The sequence below is a fragment of the Schistocerca americana genome, chromosome 4 (genome assembly GCF_021461395.2).
Source record: "Schistocerca americana isolate TAMUIC-IGC-003095 chromosome 4, iqSchAmer2.1, whole genome shotgun sequence".
Taxonomy (NCBI): Eukaryota; Metazoa; Arthropoda; class Insecta; order Orthoptera; family Acrididae; genus Schistocerca; species Schistocerca americana.
The window spans coordinates 827,070,042-827,089,717 of NC_060122.1; the positions used below are offsets into that span (position 1 = coordinate 827,070,042).

The 19,676-nt window shown below is 40.9% G+C and overlaps 1 protein-coding gene across 5 annotated transcripts in view; it reads right to left on the reverse strand.

The window, feature by feature from the left end:
- Window positions 1–19,676, reverse strand: part of LOC124612565 (zinc finger protein 84-like) — an 83,013-nt gene that overhangs the window by 46,787 nt on the left and 16,550 nt on the right. For all 5 annotated transcript variants that reach the window (XM_047140843.1, XM_047140844.1, XM_047140846.1 and 2 more), the window contains exons 3-6: window positions 11,835–12,087; window positions 7,613–8,145; window positions 1,972–2,080; window positions 1,733–1,887 (exon numbers count right to left, since the gene is read on the reverse strand). In XM_047140843.1, the coding sequence (XP_046996799.1) occupies window positions 1,733–1,887; window positions 1,972–2,080; window positions 7,613–8,145; window positions 11,835–12,087 (1,050 nt within the window). The remainder of the gene's footprint in view (window positions 1–1,732; window positions 1,888–1,971; window positions 2,081–7,612; window positions 8,146–11,834; window positions 12,088–19,676) is intronic.

Sequence of the window (19,676 nt, forward strand, 5' to 3'; positions counted from 1 at the left end):
CAGCTGCCCAAATAATTTGGTCATGTTAGCACGTTTTTCCGAAACAACTTTGTTTAGTTTTGTCCACAACCTAATTACATTTCTATCAGATCTCTGTACCAAATCCGATGCTGAGAAAACATTTGTTCAAGACAAGCTGTACGATATCCTGCTCTTTCTAGGAGTTAGTTGCATGTTGTATATTGTTTCTCCTTCGTTGCGGCGGAATAGCATCTAAGACTGGATTCTTAGTCAAGACAGCAGCAGCTGCAAACCAAACATAACTTTTTTTTTTTTTTTTTTTTTTTGGCATATTCTCTTGTACCAACAGTAATGGTACAATATTGCTCTTCACAATATATTGCACAGAACTTCAGATTTTCAAATTTCCTTATATAGCTTAAAATGAAACCAAGCCATGTGCAAGCTATTCAATTGTGGTATGGTAGTGGGAAAAGTGTCAACTCAGACAAGAGTGGTCTGGACACACGTGTCATTCTTGGCTGTTCCAGGATTAAACAATATTGGATAGAGCAATTATCACTGTCATGATACAGCTGACTAGATTTAACGAGAATCAGTAGAACCTAGAAAACCTGTCTGTCTGGTTAATCAAATGGCCCTTAGGTTCTATGCAATAAATGCCACATAACTGGCAGGGATAATCAGTTTGCATGAATGGGGAGTCTGCAGTTAAAAAATGGAGACTAGAGCATTACTAATATGCTACTTAACCAATAATAATAATAATAATAACAATAATAACAATAACATCAAAGTATGCCCCTATAAACAGAAACAAACTCATAAAAGAGTTGCTGGAAGAGCACATAGAAGACTTCAATTAGCTACTGAATTCATTTTGAATTCAGGAGTCATTTAGCACAGCTGTGCAAGCTGAATTGCACAGTGTCACTAGTAATCAACAGGTATACTAAGTTGGGCGTAAGTGTCCCTAAACAAAACAGGAATATAAAAGCTACAGGGGGACTTCAAAAAGTAAGTTACTTATTATTACAGAAGGCCAAGTAACTTTTATTTGATGCTGCACTTATACTTCAAAGTGACACACACAAATGGCACTATTTTTTCAACATAGTCACAAAGTCTCTGTAAACAACTGTCCGAATATTCTACTGCTTGCCCATTTCCATGACAACAGAGAATCACTGCTTGGTTGTGGAGCCATTCAAGAGCCACTAGATGAACATCCTCATTGTTGGAAAAGCTCTTTCCCCTGACGTTCTTTCAGCTTGCCAAAATGATATAAATGACATGAGACAAGATCTTGACTTACTGATCACAATAACCCACATCTGTGGGGCCTTAGTCAAATTGTTGGGACCATACAACTATAGATGCATGTCGCACAACATTTGGTCCATATACCACATTAATTTCGCAATGAATGTGTTTGCAATTTATACATTTTCCCCCATAAGAACCATACTGTCCCAACTTTGGAGTAAACTTAGTATGGCAGCTTCCGTGTCATTTCACGTCATTTCACTCCCACACTGTGATGCAACTGTTATCCATAGTTCAGCAGAACTATGTCTGCAGAAAACCCAGAACATTTACCCTCTTCTGACAATGCACCATCTTGTTACGCAAATGTCTTAGTATGGGATGACATGTGTAACTTACTTTCAGAAGCTCTTATGTATCTTTTTGGACTGCTTAACAAAAATACAGTGACAGTGTATTTTCTTCAGTTCAGGCACAAGGCTTATCAGAAACATTAAGTACTAACCTTTTCTGCTTTTGACTGCCCAATAAATTTTGCTTTCCCTTTTGGTTTCTTCTTTAAACGATATTCATCTCTCTCGACATTCTTATTGACTTCCCTGAATGTTGCAGTCTTTGCCTCAAATTTTTCAGATTTGTTGTGCAAAATGAAATGACACCCTGTAACAGAATGACATACTTTCACAGAACTATTTGGCACATGCTAAGCACCTGGTATGTAATTGGTTTCATTTCATTTTCTACCTGGTTCTGTATTTTTCAGTGATACACAAGTGCTCACATCCACTTCTTGCCCAACACATGGCAACTGGGAGGAATTAAACTGATTCTTCCCTGTTAGACTCACTGTTACCTGAAACATTCAATTAAATGCTGTGTTTAATGTACAAATACCATTTACTCTACCAATTCTAATAGGTTTCCCTAGTCCACTGAATGTGTTTTAAGGGTATTTTATAAACATATCAACTTTTATATACTATTAAATTTAAGTAAGTCATATTACTACTTCAGATACAGACACCTGAAACTTATTTTTACCAAAATGTATCTAAACTAAAATTACAATAATAAATCTGTCAGAATTAATAAGGTTATGTAAGTCAGCACTAGCATAAACCAACAGCTTTGTGGGACAACAACAGTTTTTTCCTTGATAAGTTAACAGGATTCTAGACTATATTATGCAGCCTTTCAGTTTCGATCTTTGTTTATTTTTGTCAATTAATAACAAAATTCTTTTTACATCAGTTTCTCTCTTTTAGTTCCTAATACTACTAGTCATCAACAAAGAAAAGCATATTTACAAGTTTTCCTAATTTAGGCCTCTTTCAAAAGGTATTTTTTCCACTCAAAGAAAAGTATAATTGTATGTGATTGTTGAAACTTCCTGGCAGATTAAAACTGTGTGCCCGACCGAGACTCGAACTCGGGACCTTTGCCTTTTGCGGGCAAGTGCTCTACCATCTGAGCTACCGAAGCACGACTCATGCCCGGTCCTCACAGCTTTACTTCTGCCAGTATCTCGTCTCCTACCTTCCAAACTTTACAGAAGCTCTCCTTCCTTTCTTTCAGGAGTGCTAGTTCTCCAAGGTTCACAGGAAAGCTTCTGTAAAGTTTGGAAGGTAGGAGACGAGATACTGGCAGAAGTAAAGCTGTGAGGACCGTGTGTGAGTCGTGCTTTGGTAGCTCAGACGGTAGAGCACTTGCCCGCGAAAGGCAAAGGTCCCGAGTTTGAGTCTCAGTTGGGCACACAGTTTTAATCTGCCAGGAAGTTTCATATCAGCGCACACTCCACTGCAGAGTGAAAATCTCATTCTGTATGTGATTGTTATTGCTTTCTTTACCCGCCCCCCCCCCCCCCCACACACACACACACTTGGTCACTATTGCTTCCGGCACAAAGACCCAACTGCAACTGTGGAGAGCAGTGACCTTTCCTGGGGTGAGTAGTGGGAGTACAGAAAAGGTGCAGATTGGGGAAGAGATAGCCAGACAGCAGTGGTAGAAGATGCTAGTGCTGGCTGTCAGAGTTTGCAGGAACACCATAGTGGGCTGCTTGGTGCAGCAATAGGAGGTTGTGCTGGAGGGGGGGAGGGGAGGGGGAAGTATGCAGGTGTGTTGAAAGGGTAAGATAGACTGTGTGCATGTAGGGCTGGAGCAGAAGCAGGGGGAGCGGGGTAGACAGGTGGAGGACAGACCAGCAAAGGTTGAAGTTAGAGGGGTTACATCAATGAAGGATAAATTGCAGGGAGAGTTTCCAACAGTGCAATTCCGAAAATCTGATAGTGGTGGGAAGAACTCACATGGCACAGGTTGGGAATCATTCGTGGCAGTCAAGCACATCATGGTGGGTGGCATGCTCAGCAAATAGGTGATCCAGCCATCTCTGGCCCAAAGTTGGGCGATGAGAGATGATGAGCTGGAGATGCAGAGGTTTGTATGGGCACAAGATGGCAAGGTCTTCAGCGCCCGTGCAGAAACAGGTTGAGACGAGTGTCAAGAAAATACCCAGAACAGGAAGATAAAACAGAATGTAAAACACAGGTAACAAAGGTTGGAAAACTGTGCGTACCCACACAGAAGCACGGGATGAAGCATTGCGGCAGTAGTAAAACATTAATGGCACAGGAAGGAAGTGGTAGAAGGAGCTAAAACAATATAGCAGATGGAAGTGGCTGGCTGACCACAAGGAAAAAAGGAAGGAGCCAGCCACTCTGCAATACACTAAAACCTTCAGCCTAAAAGTTCAGGCCAGAGTCCAGACACATCTCAAAACTAATACCCTAGTTACACTCACCTCACCATCAGCTAAAATAGAGGGCAGATCCCCACCAATTTCTGCTTCTGCCCTTGCATCATGGTATAAAATGCACTCTGTTAAAATGTGGCAGACAGAGATGTGCACACCATTCACGCATCTTGCTAACAGTCATGAGCATGCAGAGTGCTGCACAGCAGTTCAGTTGCAGTGAAGTTGGCAGATCACGTGGTTTCAGTGACAGGTGGCCACGCCTTTGATGGAGGCAGGAGATAGATGAGCCATGGAGGCAAGGGGTTGGGAGCAGGAGAGGAATAACAACAGACAGAGAAATACCACTGTACGAGGGTGGGAAGGGTACACCAATTATTCACAGTTCCTGTTCCTTTACTATCCAGCAACCTGTTCATCTCTGTTGATTTCTTCCTCTACATCAACATCCCTGCCCCCCACTACCTTTCTCAGTGCCTGACTGACTCCACACTGTCAGCTCCCTTCCTGGTGTGTGTGTGTGTGTGTGTGTGTGTGTGTGTGTGTGTAATGTCAGCCTTAGTCCAAGAGCTAATAATATCTAGCAGTCTTTAAGAAATATGCCTATCTGCTACTCAAAGCCTCATCTATATGGTGAATAGCAATCTAACCTTTTCACATTATTGTGGCACCATTTAAGATTTGTTTCAGACAGCTCTAGTCAACTTGTAGTGCTGCTTATCACTGAACCAATCCATCAACCTGCATTTTCAATTTATATTTGCAATGTTAAGTTACAACAACCCACAAGGGGAAAGGGAAGGGGGGGGGGGGGGGGGGGGGGGGACGTTCAGAGTGACACAGAGTGTATGAAACAGACATTCACACAAACTTGTTGTTATCAAAATGCATTACTAAAGCATGACACACCAGGCATACTGTCACAGCATTTCAAATGAACAAGCTCATTATATAAACAGTAACAATATGTAAGACACACTCCTGATGCTTCTCATTAGGAACAACAGAATGAACACCATACAGGCACTGATTCATTCTGCTTAATAGCTATCAATTTATCCCATATGGCTTTATGGAGAGAAAACGTTCACTCGCTAGTGCATACGTTCCCCATTCATAATGTCATCGTCAGAGGTGACTAATCAGCTGATAATCAACTGGGATGATTACAGTTTTGGAAGTGGGGGGCAGGATGACATTTAATGAACAATATTAAATGCCTTCTTTAAAAGTACCTCTTTGAAGCTGTTGACCAGTGAAACTGGTATCTGTGACCATGAGGCACTTGTAGCAACAATGATTATTAACGTACAGAGGGGAAACTATAAAATGAATAAACATTTATATGTTCAGCAAATTAGATAAAGAGGCAGTAGTGTCATACCTCAACGACGAACTTCAAAATTCAGCTACGGACAGTAGCATGTGCAGGAACTGCGGCTGAACTTCAGATGAATAGTTGACTAAGCACTGGATACATATGTACATAGTACAACAATTCCTGATTGGGAGGTACAGCTCTATGGTATAGAGCCAGTGTCAACATTTTTAAAGAAGCAGCTACAAATGCACAACAGATGTAAAATATAGCACAGGACTATAGAGAGAGAAATGATAAATAATGTGTTTGGCTGTCAAAAGAGCTTGGTCTGAAGCCATCATTGACTACCATAGCAGAATCTTACTGAAAAATCTCTCTCAAAATTCAAAGAACTTATGGTCATATGTGAAGGCAATAAATGGCATCAACATTTATATACAGACATTCATGGACAGCACGGGACCTGAAACTGAGGGCAGCACAACAAAAGTGCAAAATGCTTAACACCATTTTCAAACATTCCATTGTAAAAGAAAATTGCAGAATATTGGATCAGCTCAATTCTCATACTACTGCAAAGATTAGTGACATATCTATTGTCAGTGACACTGAGAAGCAGCTGAAATCACTAATACTGAACAACCCTCAGGGCCCCATGCAATCTGGGTCAGATTCTGTACAGAAGTTGTGGCTGAGGTAGAGTTTCTTTTAACCATAATACCATAGATGCCTTGAACAAAACAATTTGCCCAGCAGTTGGAAGAAAACAGATGTCTTATTTATCAACACAAATGGTAGTAAAAGAGATCCACAAAACTAACATCCAATATCTATGACATCCATCTGTTGTAAAACCTTAGACCATATGAGCTCAGGCATAATGAGGTATCTTGACCAGAATGTCCTCCTCCATACCAGCCCGCACGGATTACAAAAAGATCAATCATGTGAAACACAACTCATACTTTTCTCACATGACATCCCGAAACCCTTGCATCAAGGCAGTCAATACATGCAGTATTTCTTGTCTTCTGGAAAGTGTTTGACATAGTATCATGCCTATTGCTGAAGGTACTTTGAAATGGATTAATGATTTATTGGATTCAGGAGAGATCCAGGGAAGTGTGTTGGGACCCTTTCTGTTCATGTTGTATATTAATGACCTGGCTACCAATATTAATAGTAATCTCAGATTTTTCACAGATGGTGTAGTCATCTATAATGAAGTATTACCTATTAATAAAGAATTATCTGTAGCAAATCATGTTATCATTTAAAACCTTATGCTCAAACTCCATAGTACATGGGTATGAAAATTTATGACAAAGTGAAAGGAAGAGAACTGTTCAATACAAACTTAGAAATGCTGAAAAAAAAAAAAAAACCTTATATGAGAAACTAGTGCAGAAACGTTATTATTCAGCTGAAGAATTCATGAAGGACAACCTAAAAACGTGAGCAGGAGAGAGCAAGTACTTAACACTGTTAATTTTTAAAATTTCATTACTTTTTAGGAAATGAAAAATTATGCAGATCCATATTTTATAATAAGATCAAATTATTTCAATGTGAAGAAAAGACTGTATTTGAAAATATTGATTTTTTGCCTTTAAGTTCACCTGAGAGCAACCCACACTAAACTTATTCGGGTATGTCAGAAGTTTCTTATACCAAGCACTTCATTTCTCTTGTGAACTATATGTGAATGAATTATTGTGCTAACATGCACAGACAGAAGCGTCCACTACGAATGGTCCGGGTGAGATAGTCTTCTTAGGACATAATGATACAGCAATCAACATGGCTTGTAATATGCATGTTTGTAGCACGGAAAGAGTTAAGTGAAGAATCGAGGAATATACTACAACTCTCGAAATAGTCACAGAATAGGGAAGGCGAATTCAATATCAGACCAATTACAACATGCATACAGGTATTTAAGCAATCATTCTTTCTGTGCTCCATACTTTCATGGAATGGGAAGAAGCCCTTACATCTGGTACAAGGGATGGAAACCTCTTCCAAGCATTATATGTGATATGGAAAGTTCAGCCATCTCAGTTAAGGAAGAAGATCCTAACAATAAATCTAGTATGGAGAGACAGGAGAAGAAAGCACCACATGTACATCACATTCACTTTTCTAGTGTCTTGTTGACACGTCTGCGCATACCTGAATGAATGTAAATACAAAAAGAATTGAAGACAAATCACTGCTTATCTTTATCAGGCAAACAAACATACAAATATAATAACTGCATTTAATCCTAATATGACTATGAATGAAACAATACAATAAAATGTGTTTATTACCATATCACAAACATCAGATTCAGCAAGTTTCCCAAGGCACTTTGACTGCATATTGTCCAATGATGTGTCTCCCTGCTGAGCACAATTTTCATCTGAATCTTCCAGTTTCATTCCTTCATTTTTAACTGAATTATGTATGTCTGAAGATGCACTACAAAACTTAGCACCAAATGTTGTGTAATTATGTTCATTGTAAATTTTATCGTATATTAGCTCCTTTTCATTATCGTGGTTGCTAGCATATGAAGACTTCTCAGCCAATTCAGTTCTCTGAGCGGCATCTGCAGTACAGCAACTGGTGGCTTTTTCCCTCTTTATGACATTGTTTTCTCTCAAAGAATTGGGACTAAGCACATATGTATTAATTGCATTATTTTCGATCCATCTTCCAGGCTCTTTGTTTGACAAACTGCTATCATTCTCATCACATATGTCTTCTTTATGGAATGTTCTTTTAAAGGTTTCAGCCTTTAACTTGGCAGCTACTTGTGTGTATTCAGTATCATGTACATTTGATGAAAAATATTTTTCACCTGCAATGAAGAGCAACTTATAAATTAACTACTCCTGTAATTAAATGTTAAATACAGAATAATGTTTTCAAAGAGTAAACTCACTTATTTTACAATAATAGCTATATTCTGAAGAAAAATAAAACAAAGAGATAGAATGAACTGCAAGCCTGAGAAATGGCAAAAGAACCCATTTTTTGTATCATATTCTGTAACAAGAAGAACATATCTCCTTAAATCAGCAATAGTACACAATCTTTTACCTTGAACATGCTTGTAATCAACAAAATGTTAATTTATATCACTGCCATGGAAAATTCACATATGCTGAACATGGCTCTACATTCTAACATATTTATTGGTTAATTAAAAGAAAATTAAGTAGACAGTGACCTATTATGAAACAGTAACAGCCAAGGATACCCATCTTGACAATACATTGGAGCCAACACAGGCAGCAAAATTACTGCAGCAGACACAAATAGTTGTCAGTCTTGCATCATATGGTGATGCATGTAAGCTACAGTCTTTGACATAACAACAAAAAGGCTCAATGATCACATAGACTCAGTTATAGGTAAAGCAGGTGGTAGCATTTATACTAGGTAAGTGCAATCAGTCTACAAAGGAGAAGTGCAATCAGTCTACAAAGGAGATTGCTTACAAATCACTCGTGACCAGTTACAATACTGTTGAAGTGTGTGTGACACGTACCAAACAGGACTAACAGTGGATATTAAATATGTATAGAGAAGTACAGCACAAATGGCCACAGGTTTGTTTGATCTGTGGGAGGGATACCAGAGCAACTGAACTGCAAAACTCTTGAAAATACACGTAAATTATCCTGAGAAATTTATAAATTATACAGTGCCGCAATCAGTCGTCCTTTTTTTACAGGTTTTATTTGGAAAATCCAGATTTCAGCGAATACCTAGCCATTATCAATGCACTATTTTCCAGTCTCGATGCATGTCAGTTCCCTGTTGTTTGGGCATCAGTCACAGTTTTCTGAATCCTGAGAAAGTCTGTTAGCATGAATGGAACGCGAGGAAATCCTAATATCTATAAAATGGGGCGTGCCCTATGCCATGCACTTCATGGTGGTTTGCAGAGTATAGAGGTAGAAGCAGTGTAACATACAGCAGTTGTTCCTCTGCAGTTTTCAAACTACGGTAAAATTCTCTTTAGTGACTGATGGAATTGACATCATCATCAAGAACATTCCCATGACTGAAATTTTGTGAAAGTCATTAAATCATCCACATCTAGTAAGAGCTGATTGTATAAATATTGTTGGCTGGTGATTAATTTTGACCTTCGTTCAGAAGAAGAGCATAGTTCACAAATTTGCTATGTTTTATAACATTTTGATCAACTGAAGGTGGTATAGTGTTGATCTAAATTACCATGAAACCCAACAATATTTTGAAAAGGACAGTTGCTACTCACCATATAGCGAAGATGCTGTGTGGCAGACAGACACAACAAAAAGACTGTCAGAATGTGAGCTTTCGGCCAACAAGGCCTTCATTGAAAATAAACAAAACACACACACACACACACACACACACACACACACACACACACAGTCAAAACCAGATATTGACACTATTATTGTGCTTTGACTGCAGCTTTTAATCGTACATCCGAGGTGCTCAGTATTCATTATTGAAAATATAGGGTTGTAAAGATGGAGGAAAATATGCAGAAGAAGATGCATTCTTCAAATTTCTCTACAGCTGAAAAAGGTTTATTGCTGGAAAAAGCTGCTGCATAAAACTAGAGGTGGTAATTTTGCCATACCTACGGTTAAGGAAAGTGGCCAGAGATTAGCTGCAGCCTTGAAACCACAATTTATTCCCGTTTCCAACTCCTAATATGACAATGTGGATTTTCATTCAGAAGTTGTATGTAGTGGTTTGTATACTTTTGAATGTGTTCAGATTAATTTTTTGAAATAAACTGACTGCATAAAAGGTAGTTTATAATATCATTCACTATGTTCCTATTCACTTCTAGTTCTGGTGCTCACCGAGTGCAGTGGTTAGCATACTGGTCTCACATTCAGGGTGACGGCTATACTGTATTGTTCAAGTCAAATGCTGCAACTATAACAACTACTATGCAATTTAGTTTTTCTATAAGTCCTAAACCAACTTGGCGTTTTGCACATTAACAAATATTGCCCGAGGCAAAAGAAGTGACAAGTGGGAAAAAAATTCCAAGGACTGACTGGGATAAAACCTGAGACCCTCGTGACTATTCCAGGAAGCAACAACTGAGCCAACAGAACACTACTGGATAAGGTAAATATCACTTTGCTAATCGACTTACATATGCTTACTAACATTTTTCATCAATGAGTATGCAGCTGTCATAGCAGTTAAGCACTTGTTTTTCAGCTAAAAATTTAGTACGGATTGTGCAGTTATTTTCATTCGAATCAAGAGAGCATTTTTGTAAGAGGCATTCAACTGTTATTTGCTGCTGTTGATCTCCATTCACTTAACTTTTCACAGCAAAAATTTCAAATATCCCTTCCTTACTTTGCCACTAAGTAGCTATGAAACACTTTTAAACTAGTCACAGTACTTATGAGTCATCTCCATGAATTTTATGAGATCAGTTATTGTGTGCACTGACTGCTTGCCTAACCTTACAGACAGTGAGAGTAGCATATTCACAAATTTACTTCACATTTTTGTGTTAATAACAACTTTTTCATCATTTACTCCTTTATTTTTACAGGTCTGCCTCGATACCTTGTAAAATAAAGTGCCAAAATACGATCACAGACTCAATGTCAGACTTTATGTCTTCAATTGATAAATTTACTTTCAACTTTTATCTATATAACACAAAATCACTGCTTTGTAACATCATTATGTTGTAAACTGACAACAGCAGTTGAACTTCACTTGATCCGTGAAATTTCCCAATCAAAGATGACTTGTTTACGACAATTTCATCAGAAATTAATGTCTAATCAGCACATTTCTGAGTTCAGCTTGATCTGAGATCATTTTCTGTGTTGATCTAAGATCAACTGCTTTATACAACTGCCCCTATTAGGAGTAGTGTGTGCACTTCGTTTCAAAACACTGAAGACATTTAATCATCAGCCTTCGAGAACTGTACCACAACTTTACCTGCCACCCATATTTCTCCTACAATATCTCCTGATGCACCAAAAAAGCTGCAGTAAAATTAAGAAGAAAATAAGTTTTGACTACAGTGTAGTTGTGACTTATTGACCTGGAGCTTGCTGATGCAAAACTTAGGTTGGTTGATTTGGTGGAGGAGACCAAACAGTAAGGTCATTGGTCCCATCTGTTAGGGAAGGAAGGGGAAGGAACTAGTGTGTGCCCTTTCAAAAGAACCATCCCAGCATTTGCCTGAAGCAATTTAGGGAAATCACAGAAAACCTAAATCAGAATGGCTGGATGCGGGTCTGAATCATTGCTCACCCAAATACGAGTCCAGTTTGCTAACCACTGGGCCACCTCGCTCAGTAATGCTAAATTTATTTCAAATTGGGATACAGTGCTTTCACACATTTTATTCAACTTTCATAGATATCCAACATGCATCTCTGTCATTTAAACAGCACAAACAGTAAAATAATTTTGCTCTGTAGAATGTACCACAGTTATTTATAGATAAAATGACTACATCTATAAAATATTGTTCTATAAGTAGAAACTTACATTCATTTTTCTCCAACTTTTTCACATGTTCTAACAAATGAATCTTTAATTGCTGCCGTGCTTTGCCTTCACTTCCAAAACTTGCAAAATGTTTATTGCAGTGCGGAGGGTCAAATGTACATTTGTAGGTGAACATTCTTTTCATCTCATCCCCATCAAATTCAGAAAATGTTTTGATGAGCTGGTTTGCAGTCAATGCTTTAACATATTCTACATCCACGACACCATGACTTCGTCCTCTATGTGATGTACGCTGAAATAAGTATTAAAACAGTTTATTGTTTGTGTGCATTTCATTTCATTCTTAGTATATTACATGTTAAGTACCACTTGTTTTGGAAATTAATTTTACAAGTAAACATAAGTGTACATACAGCAATTACACCCAAACATGTGATTAGATGTTTAACCTCCAAAGAATATAAAAGCACATAAATCAGAACCAATTTTTACGGTCTCTTTCTCTTGTCTGTTTTAATTGCAGCTAAACAATTGATTTTTAGAATGAGGTCCCGAGTTCGAGTCTCGGTCGGGCACACAGTTTTAATCTGCCAGGAAGTTTCAATTGATTTTTAGTATGGTTACCAGATCTACCAGTGCACAACATTTTCAAATATAAAATAATTCAGAACATAACATGAAAACTGAATTAACATGTGACTAAACTGTCTACACCTTGAGGTCTTCTTAAGTTTATCTGCCTAGTCACATTTATGCTCTCCTGCTTTGAAATCTATTAACACGGTAACCTTGTTTCTCATGTCTTTGTTTTTTTTAGGACAGAAAAAACAACTAGGGTCATACACACCAATGTCAGAACTGAAGAACAAGAAGACAAAGAAGAGTTAAAAACCACTACACATTAATCCCAAACAACAGAAGAGAAGTCAACTAAAAACAGGGACATGGCAAAAGGTCTACAAATACATTATAGAGAAACGGAGGTCCTGAACTAAAACCTAAATGGCCTTCACCGTATTGCTATGAAGTATAAAAAGTAAAATGTGTTCGACAGCCCACGTGTTGGTCGCTAAAATGGCCAATAAGTCAGACGGCAAACAGAAACGAGAATGTAAGGGGTTAAAAAAAAGGGCATCCCATGAGGAAATAGCAGACCATTTAAGGTTGAGCACAGTGAGTAAAAAGTGGTGGGAGATCACCACTTAACAAATGGTGATGGCTAAAAAGACAGTGCCCAATATGCAACCTAGCTAAACTGATCTGCTCACGATGAGAGGGCGGAGAGGAGGTCCGCAAAGCCGCTGGGAGAGGCTTAATAACCAGGATCTTGTTCCTGTGAAGGGAGGACAATTTCTGATGCCAAAGGGACACCACCTGCTGACACACAGCAACACAGATATCATCGGAGGGAGTGTAAGGGCTAGCAGGCTGAGGTAAGAGGACTGCAGCCTTGGCAGCAGCATCGGCAGCCTTATTTCCTGTCAGACCAATATGACCAGGAACCCACATAAACATCACAGAGGCTCCTTCAACAGTGAGCAAGTGACAGCTTTCCTGGTCTCGTGCACTAAGGGATGGACGGTGTACAGCACACAGACGCTTCGAAGGGAACAGAGAGATGGAGCACATGATACAATTGAAAAGCCTGTCTCACTGGATGTACTGTTCGGCCTGATATAGGGTGAAAAGCTCTGGTGTACATATTGAGCAGTGTTCCAGAAGCCGATACTGAAAAACATCGTCGCCAATGACGAAGGCACACCCGACATCATGATTAGTCAGACAGGCATCAGTGTACACTAAGGTACTACCACGAAGTCCTGTGCATAGGTTATGAAACTGAAGGTGATAGAGCGAGGCTGGAACAGCATCCATAGGAAGTGAATGGAGACCACAGTGAACACGGACCGCTGCACGAAATCAAGATGGTTAAGGGGTTACACCCACTGGGAAGGTTGCAGGTAGCATGAAGTTAAGCTGTCGAACTCCAGGAGGTAATACAGAAGAGACACATGCCCCATGGCGATCAAAGGAATGATCGAAGGAGGAGGCATAGGATGGGTGGCCACACATGGCAGACAAACGGCATGCATATCTGTTGAGGAGAAAGTCGCGGCAGCTTATGCATACGGACACTCAGCTGGGAAAGATGCCAGTGGCCAAACTAATGCCATGATGGTGAATAGCATTGAGACGGTGTAAGAGGGACAGTCATGCTGACGCATAAATGAAACACCCATAGTCTCGTTTCGAATGGACAAGTTATCGATACAAACGAAGGAGGGTGGTTCGATCTGCTGCCAGAAAGTACCACTGAGGTCACGTAGGACATTGAGGGACCACACACAGCGGGCTACACATGGGAAGAGCAAAAAAGTTTCCTATCGAGCATGAGCCCCAGGAATTTCATAGCTTCAATGAACGGAAGAGCAACAGACCCAAGATGTAAAGACTGTGGAAGAAACCACTTGCATCACCAGCATACAAATAGTTTTGTCAGTGGAAAAACGAAACTCACTGCCAATGCTGCTTGAGTAAAGACGATTGAAACATTGCTGAAGACACTGCTCAATGAGACAAGTCCATGAAGAACTGCAATAGCTGGCAAAATCCTCAACAAAAAGGAAGCCAGAGATGCCCAATGGGAGACAGGACATTATAGGGTTAGTGGCGATAGCAAAGAGGACGACGCTCAGGACAGAAACCTCAGGCACACCATTTTCCTGGATAAGGTGTCCAAGGCACAACCCACATATACCTTGAAAACTCTGTCTTTTAAAAATTCCTGAAGAAAACGGTGCAGGCAGCCATGGAAGCCCCCCGTGTAGAGAGTAAGGCGAATACCAGTCCTCCAGCAGGTGTCGTAAGCTTTCTCCAAATCGAAAAACACAGCCACAGTTTGGTATTTCTGCAGAAAACCATTCATGACATGGTTGGATAAAGTGAAGAGATGGTCAACTGCAGGACGGCACACTCAAAATCTACACTGTGCAGTGGTTAGTAAATTGTGGGACTCAAGCCACCATATCAGCTGGGCATGAATCGTACACTTGATCACCTTGCAAACACAGATGGTGAGACGAATAGGGCAGTAGTTATAAGGAAAGTGTTTGTCCTAACCAGGCTTAGGTATGGGTATGACAGTGACTTCACACCAGCATCTGGGAAACGTGCACTTTGCCCAGATGCGGTTGTACGTATGAATCTGAAAGTGCTTGCCTTCAAGAGAAATTTAGCTACAAAGTAGCAGGTCAGCAACTGGAAGCAGTTAATTCCATAAATTATCTGGGAGTACGCATTAGGAGTGATTTAAAATGGAATGATCAAATAAAGTTGATCGTCGGTAAGGCAGATGCCAGACTGAGATTCATTGGAAGAATCCTAAGGAAATGCAATCCAAAAACAAAGGAAGTAGGTTACAGTGCGCTTGTTCGCCCACTGCTTGAATACTGCTCAGCAGTGTGGGATCCGTACCAGATGGGGTTGATAGAAGAGATAGAGAAGATCCAACGGAGAGCAGCGCGCTTCGTTACCGGATCATTTAGTAATCGCGAAAGCGTAACGGAGATGATAGATAAACTCCAGTGGAAGACTCTGCAGGAGAGATGCTCAGTAGCTCGGTACAGGCTTTTGTTAAAGTTTCGAGAACATACCTTCACCGAAGAGTCAAGCAGTATATTGCTCCCTCCTACGTATATCTCGCGAAGAGACCATGAGGATAGAATCAGAGAGCTTAGAGCCCACACAGAAGCATACCGACAATCCTTCTTTCCACGAACAATACGAGACTGGAATAGAAGGGAGAACTGATAGAGGTACTCAGGGTACCCTCCGCCACACACCGTCAGGTGGCTTGCGGAGTATGGATGTAGATGTAGATGTAGATGTAGATGTACCTGAATGTGAACATTGTCTGGCCCTGGGGCAGAGGATCAGGATGAAATGAGAGCATGCTCTAGCTCCCTCATAGTAAAGGCGCCACTGTAGCACTCACAATTTTGTGCGAGAAGGGTACTGCCCGAGTCTCCTCCACTCGTTTCTGATATTGGAAGACAGGATGACAGTGGTAGGAGCTCAAAATGTCTGCAAAATGACAGCCCAGGGTACTGGAGATAGCAATAAGGTCCACTGTGACGACGTCTGCTACTGTCAGGCTGGAAATTGGGGAATAGATCTTGGTCCCAGAGAGCCACAGCAAGTTGGCCCACATGAAGAAGAGGGAGTGGAACTATTAAAAGAACTAGTGAATGAAATACAGCTAGCTTTTTTGCTATCCCGAAGAACACGATGACACTGTGCACACAACTTTTATAATGAACACAGTTGGCCAGTTTAGGATGACAGCTAAAAACATGGAGAGAAGGTTTCCACGCACAAATCAAAATGACCAGGAAGAAATGCGAGAGCTCAACACAGTCATGATGACGCAATTTTGTTTCTTGGTGGCAGAGATGAAGCAGATGCTGGGATTCTAAGAGCAGCTGTAAATCCTCTTTGTTTGATTGAAGGTCATGAACATTGCATTGAAGGAGAGCCACAATGGAGAAAGGGGAAGAGGGAAAAAATGAAGGGGTGTCACCTTGGTGGCTGCCGAGTGCCAGCCTTCAAAGACACTCTGCTACAGGGCACAGAGTCTGGAGGATCGTGCTCCACGAGATCTTCAGAGGTGTCGGCACTCTCCCCGCTGTCGATCTGCAGAGTCCGGGCAGAAAAATGGTTGGCAGTGGGGACCAGCAACACGGTCAGCTGGGCAAGTGTATCGCACGATGACACTGTCGAAGAGGATCTTTGAGTTGGTGAAGGAGAAGACCGCGTGCCTTTGTTCGACTTCTTCCTTTCCGGTTGGCAGAGGAAGACTCAGATGTGTGTTGGCTGGAGGGACATAGGAAGTCTTCGCAGGAGTATTCCTCACATCCTTTCCGGCCTGCCAGTTGTGTAGCAGGTGACTTCGCCCCAGGAGGGGAATGTTTGGTGGCTTGTTGCACAGCTGGATAAGGAGACAGTGATGCTACCATGACTGGGCAATTTCACAATATCAGTGCTGAATTTGAGGTGGCATGTCCGTGTGGCCATGTCCTTCACGGAAATGAGATGCAGCAATAACAGTACCATAACTGCCATACGGTAGAACACAGGGTTTGCAACTAGCCAATAACTTGCGAGTGACCGGGTAAGGCACTTTTTCCTTTACCCGGATCTCCTGGACAGCTTGCTCATCAAGATATGCGGGACAATCTAAAGAGGAGGTGGCATAGTTCCAATTACAGTTGATACTGTGGCAAGAAGGAGGCAGACAATCACCCTCAGGGGCATCTCTTCCACAGGTTACACATTTGGCCAGATGTGGACAAGACATTTGAGTGTGGTTGAAACAATGACACTGGTAGCAGCATATCAGGTTTGGAATGTGTAGTCGGACTGTGGTAACTTCATAGCCTGCTTTGATCTTGGATGGAAGCACCAGTATCAAAAGTGAGAAAAAGAGTGAGTGTGGGCACTAAGAATGCATCTAACGCCTTCATCACCCGACGGATGGCAATGACACCCTGATCAGAGAGTTGTGTTTGGAGTTAAGCCTCGGTCAGACCATTGAGCAGCCTAATGCAAATAACACCACAGAAATAATTCAGAATTCTACAGGGGTCGACATGAACAGGACAGCTGTGGAAAAATGAAGCAGCGAGCAGTTGTTGTCCTTGAGAATCAGAAGTAGCCTCCAAAAGCAAAGTGCCATTGCGTAAATGAGAGCAAGGTTTCACAAGTCCGGCATTTGCATCAACACCTTCCTGAAATGGAAATGGATTTACTCTTGCAAAGGACTGACCGTCTTCACTGTGTGAAACCACGAGGGACCACGGTGCAGCTGGGAGGGTCTTTGAATTGGGAGCTTCACTCAGTTTACATTTGGTAGATGTGGACTGCAGTGATGATGATTGGTTCACTGCGAAAAAATTCCCCACAATTGCCAGCGGCTCTGATGGCACACTCTTTCCAACTGCTCCTCCCTCCTCCCCACTCAGAGGGGGGCTCACCTGCCTTAGGTGACTGTTCACACCTCAGGTCACACCTCCCAAAAATCTGCCAGAGGGACCAATTGGCGATTTGGGAAGGTAGCAGGTCACACAATCACCCCTCTCTGGGCCTGACCTGTACCAGAGGGTACACGCAAACCCTACCTGTCAACCCGGGGCTGGGAATTACACATTAAACCAGTTACCTGTTACATGTCAGAAGTGTGGGCCGGCCTTCAGGAGTGCTCAGGGAGGAAGAAGAAAAAGAGGAGCCTCAAACGCTGAAGTGGAGGTAGGATAGCAGAAGGTTAATGAAGAAAGGACAAAAAGAAATGAAAAACAATGGTGAGATTGTTCTTATGTCAACTACGGAAAATGTGAAACATTTCCAAAAATACCATAGACATGCTCCCCAAGGGAGGGGAGAAAGAATAGCAAGAGGATAGACATGCAGTATGGAAAATAAAAGATGCTGCAAAGGATGGGGCCCCCTGGTAGTCAAGCACTAACCTACCAAAGAGCAGAAAGCCCCCTGGTGGGATTACTCATGTCTGCTGACACCGTAATCATATATGTAAAGGGGGACTGGAAGAAGACTTGGCATCATCTTGCACATTCTCTTCCAGTGCCCAGAACAAAACAAGCTGACATCCTAGCAGAAGACTTTCAGATGTGCATCAGACAGAAGTCTTAACCAAACAATCCTTTGTATTTCCCATCAGTGTCCAGCAAACCAATCTCTCCCTTAGTTCATTGTGACTGGCCTGCTTGTGTCATTAGTTCTCCCAACCTAATTGCTTGTGATAAATTTTGTGTTGAGCATCTTCCAATACCAATAGCAAAAATGTGTGATCACCATTACCCTGAAAGTCTTTCCCATTGTCACACCCTTGTTTTGTTCTTATGAGTTCATTTCACTTTATTTAGGAAGAAAATCCTGGACATCAGGAATTATAATTACCACTTTGCAGAAACCTTAATTTTACCTACCTTGGTGCTTTCGACCCTAGGCAGTTACCACTCACTTCCCGAGTTTCCTCCAGACAGACACACACAATCCCTCTTTATCATTTTTTTCCCATGTAACTGAAGTTGGTTAATGTGACTCCCGAGATTCTGAGCTGTGAAATTGTGTGTTTCTGCTGGATCTTCCTAAATCAAATCATCATACTGCTGCATCTTAAAAATTGACCATTTTAAACCACTGAATTGTTGTCTGATGATTAAGATTTAGTTGTCTGCAAACGAAACCATTCCTACAACCTACACTACATTTAATCATGCACTCTCAAAGCGAACAAGTGTTATGTTTTTGTCATTATTCTACGACAGTATTTCCATAACTAATTGGGGCTTTATTTCAACACAAGTCCTTTTCCAACTCCTACTCAAAGTTCATAGCACACAATTGTAATACTGCCACAAATAGAATAATATAGAAAAGGAAGTACATGGGGAATAAATACTCCGAACTGAAATTATGTGGTAACTCTTTAGTCACAAACTGATGATGAACACTTGTTGTTGTCGTCGTTCCTGATGCTGCTGCTGCTGCTCCTGTTGAGGTCTTCATTCTAACAAAGGTTTGATTCAGCACTATACTAATCTATCGTGCACATGCCTCTTCATTCCTGTGTTACTACCCAGACACACATCTATTTGAACTTAGCTGCTGTACTCGGTCTCCCTCCATAATTTCTGCCCACAACACTGAACTCTTTTTACCAAACTTACAATTCCTTCTTTCTTGATGTCTCAGTACATATCCTGTCGACAAACCATTTCTTTCAGTAAATTTCTACCATAAATTTCTTTTCTGACCAACTTTATCGGCTCATGCATGACAGTCCTTGGTAGTAGTATGTTCCAA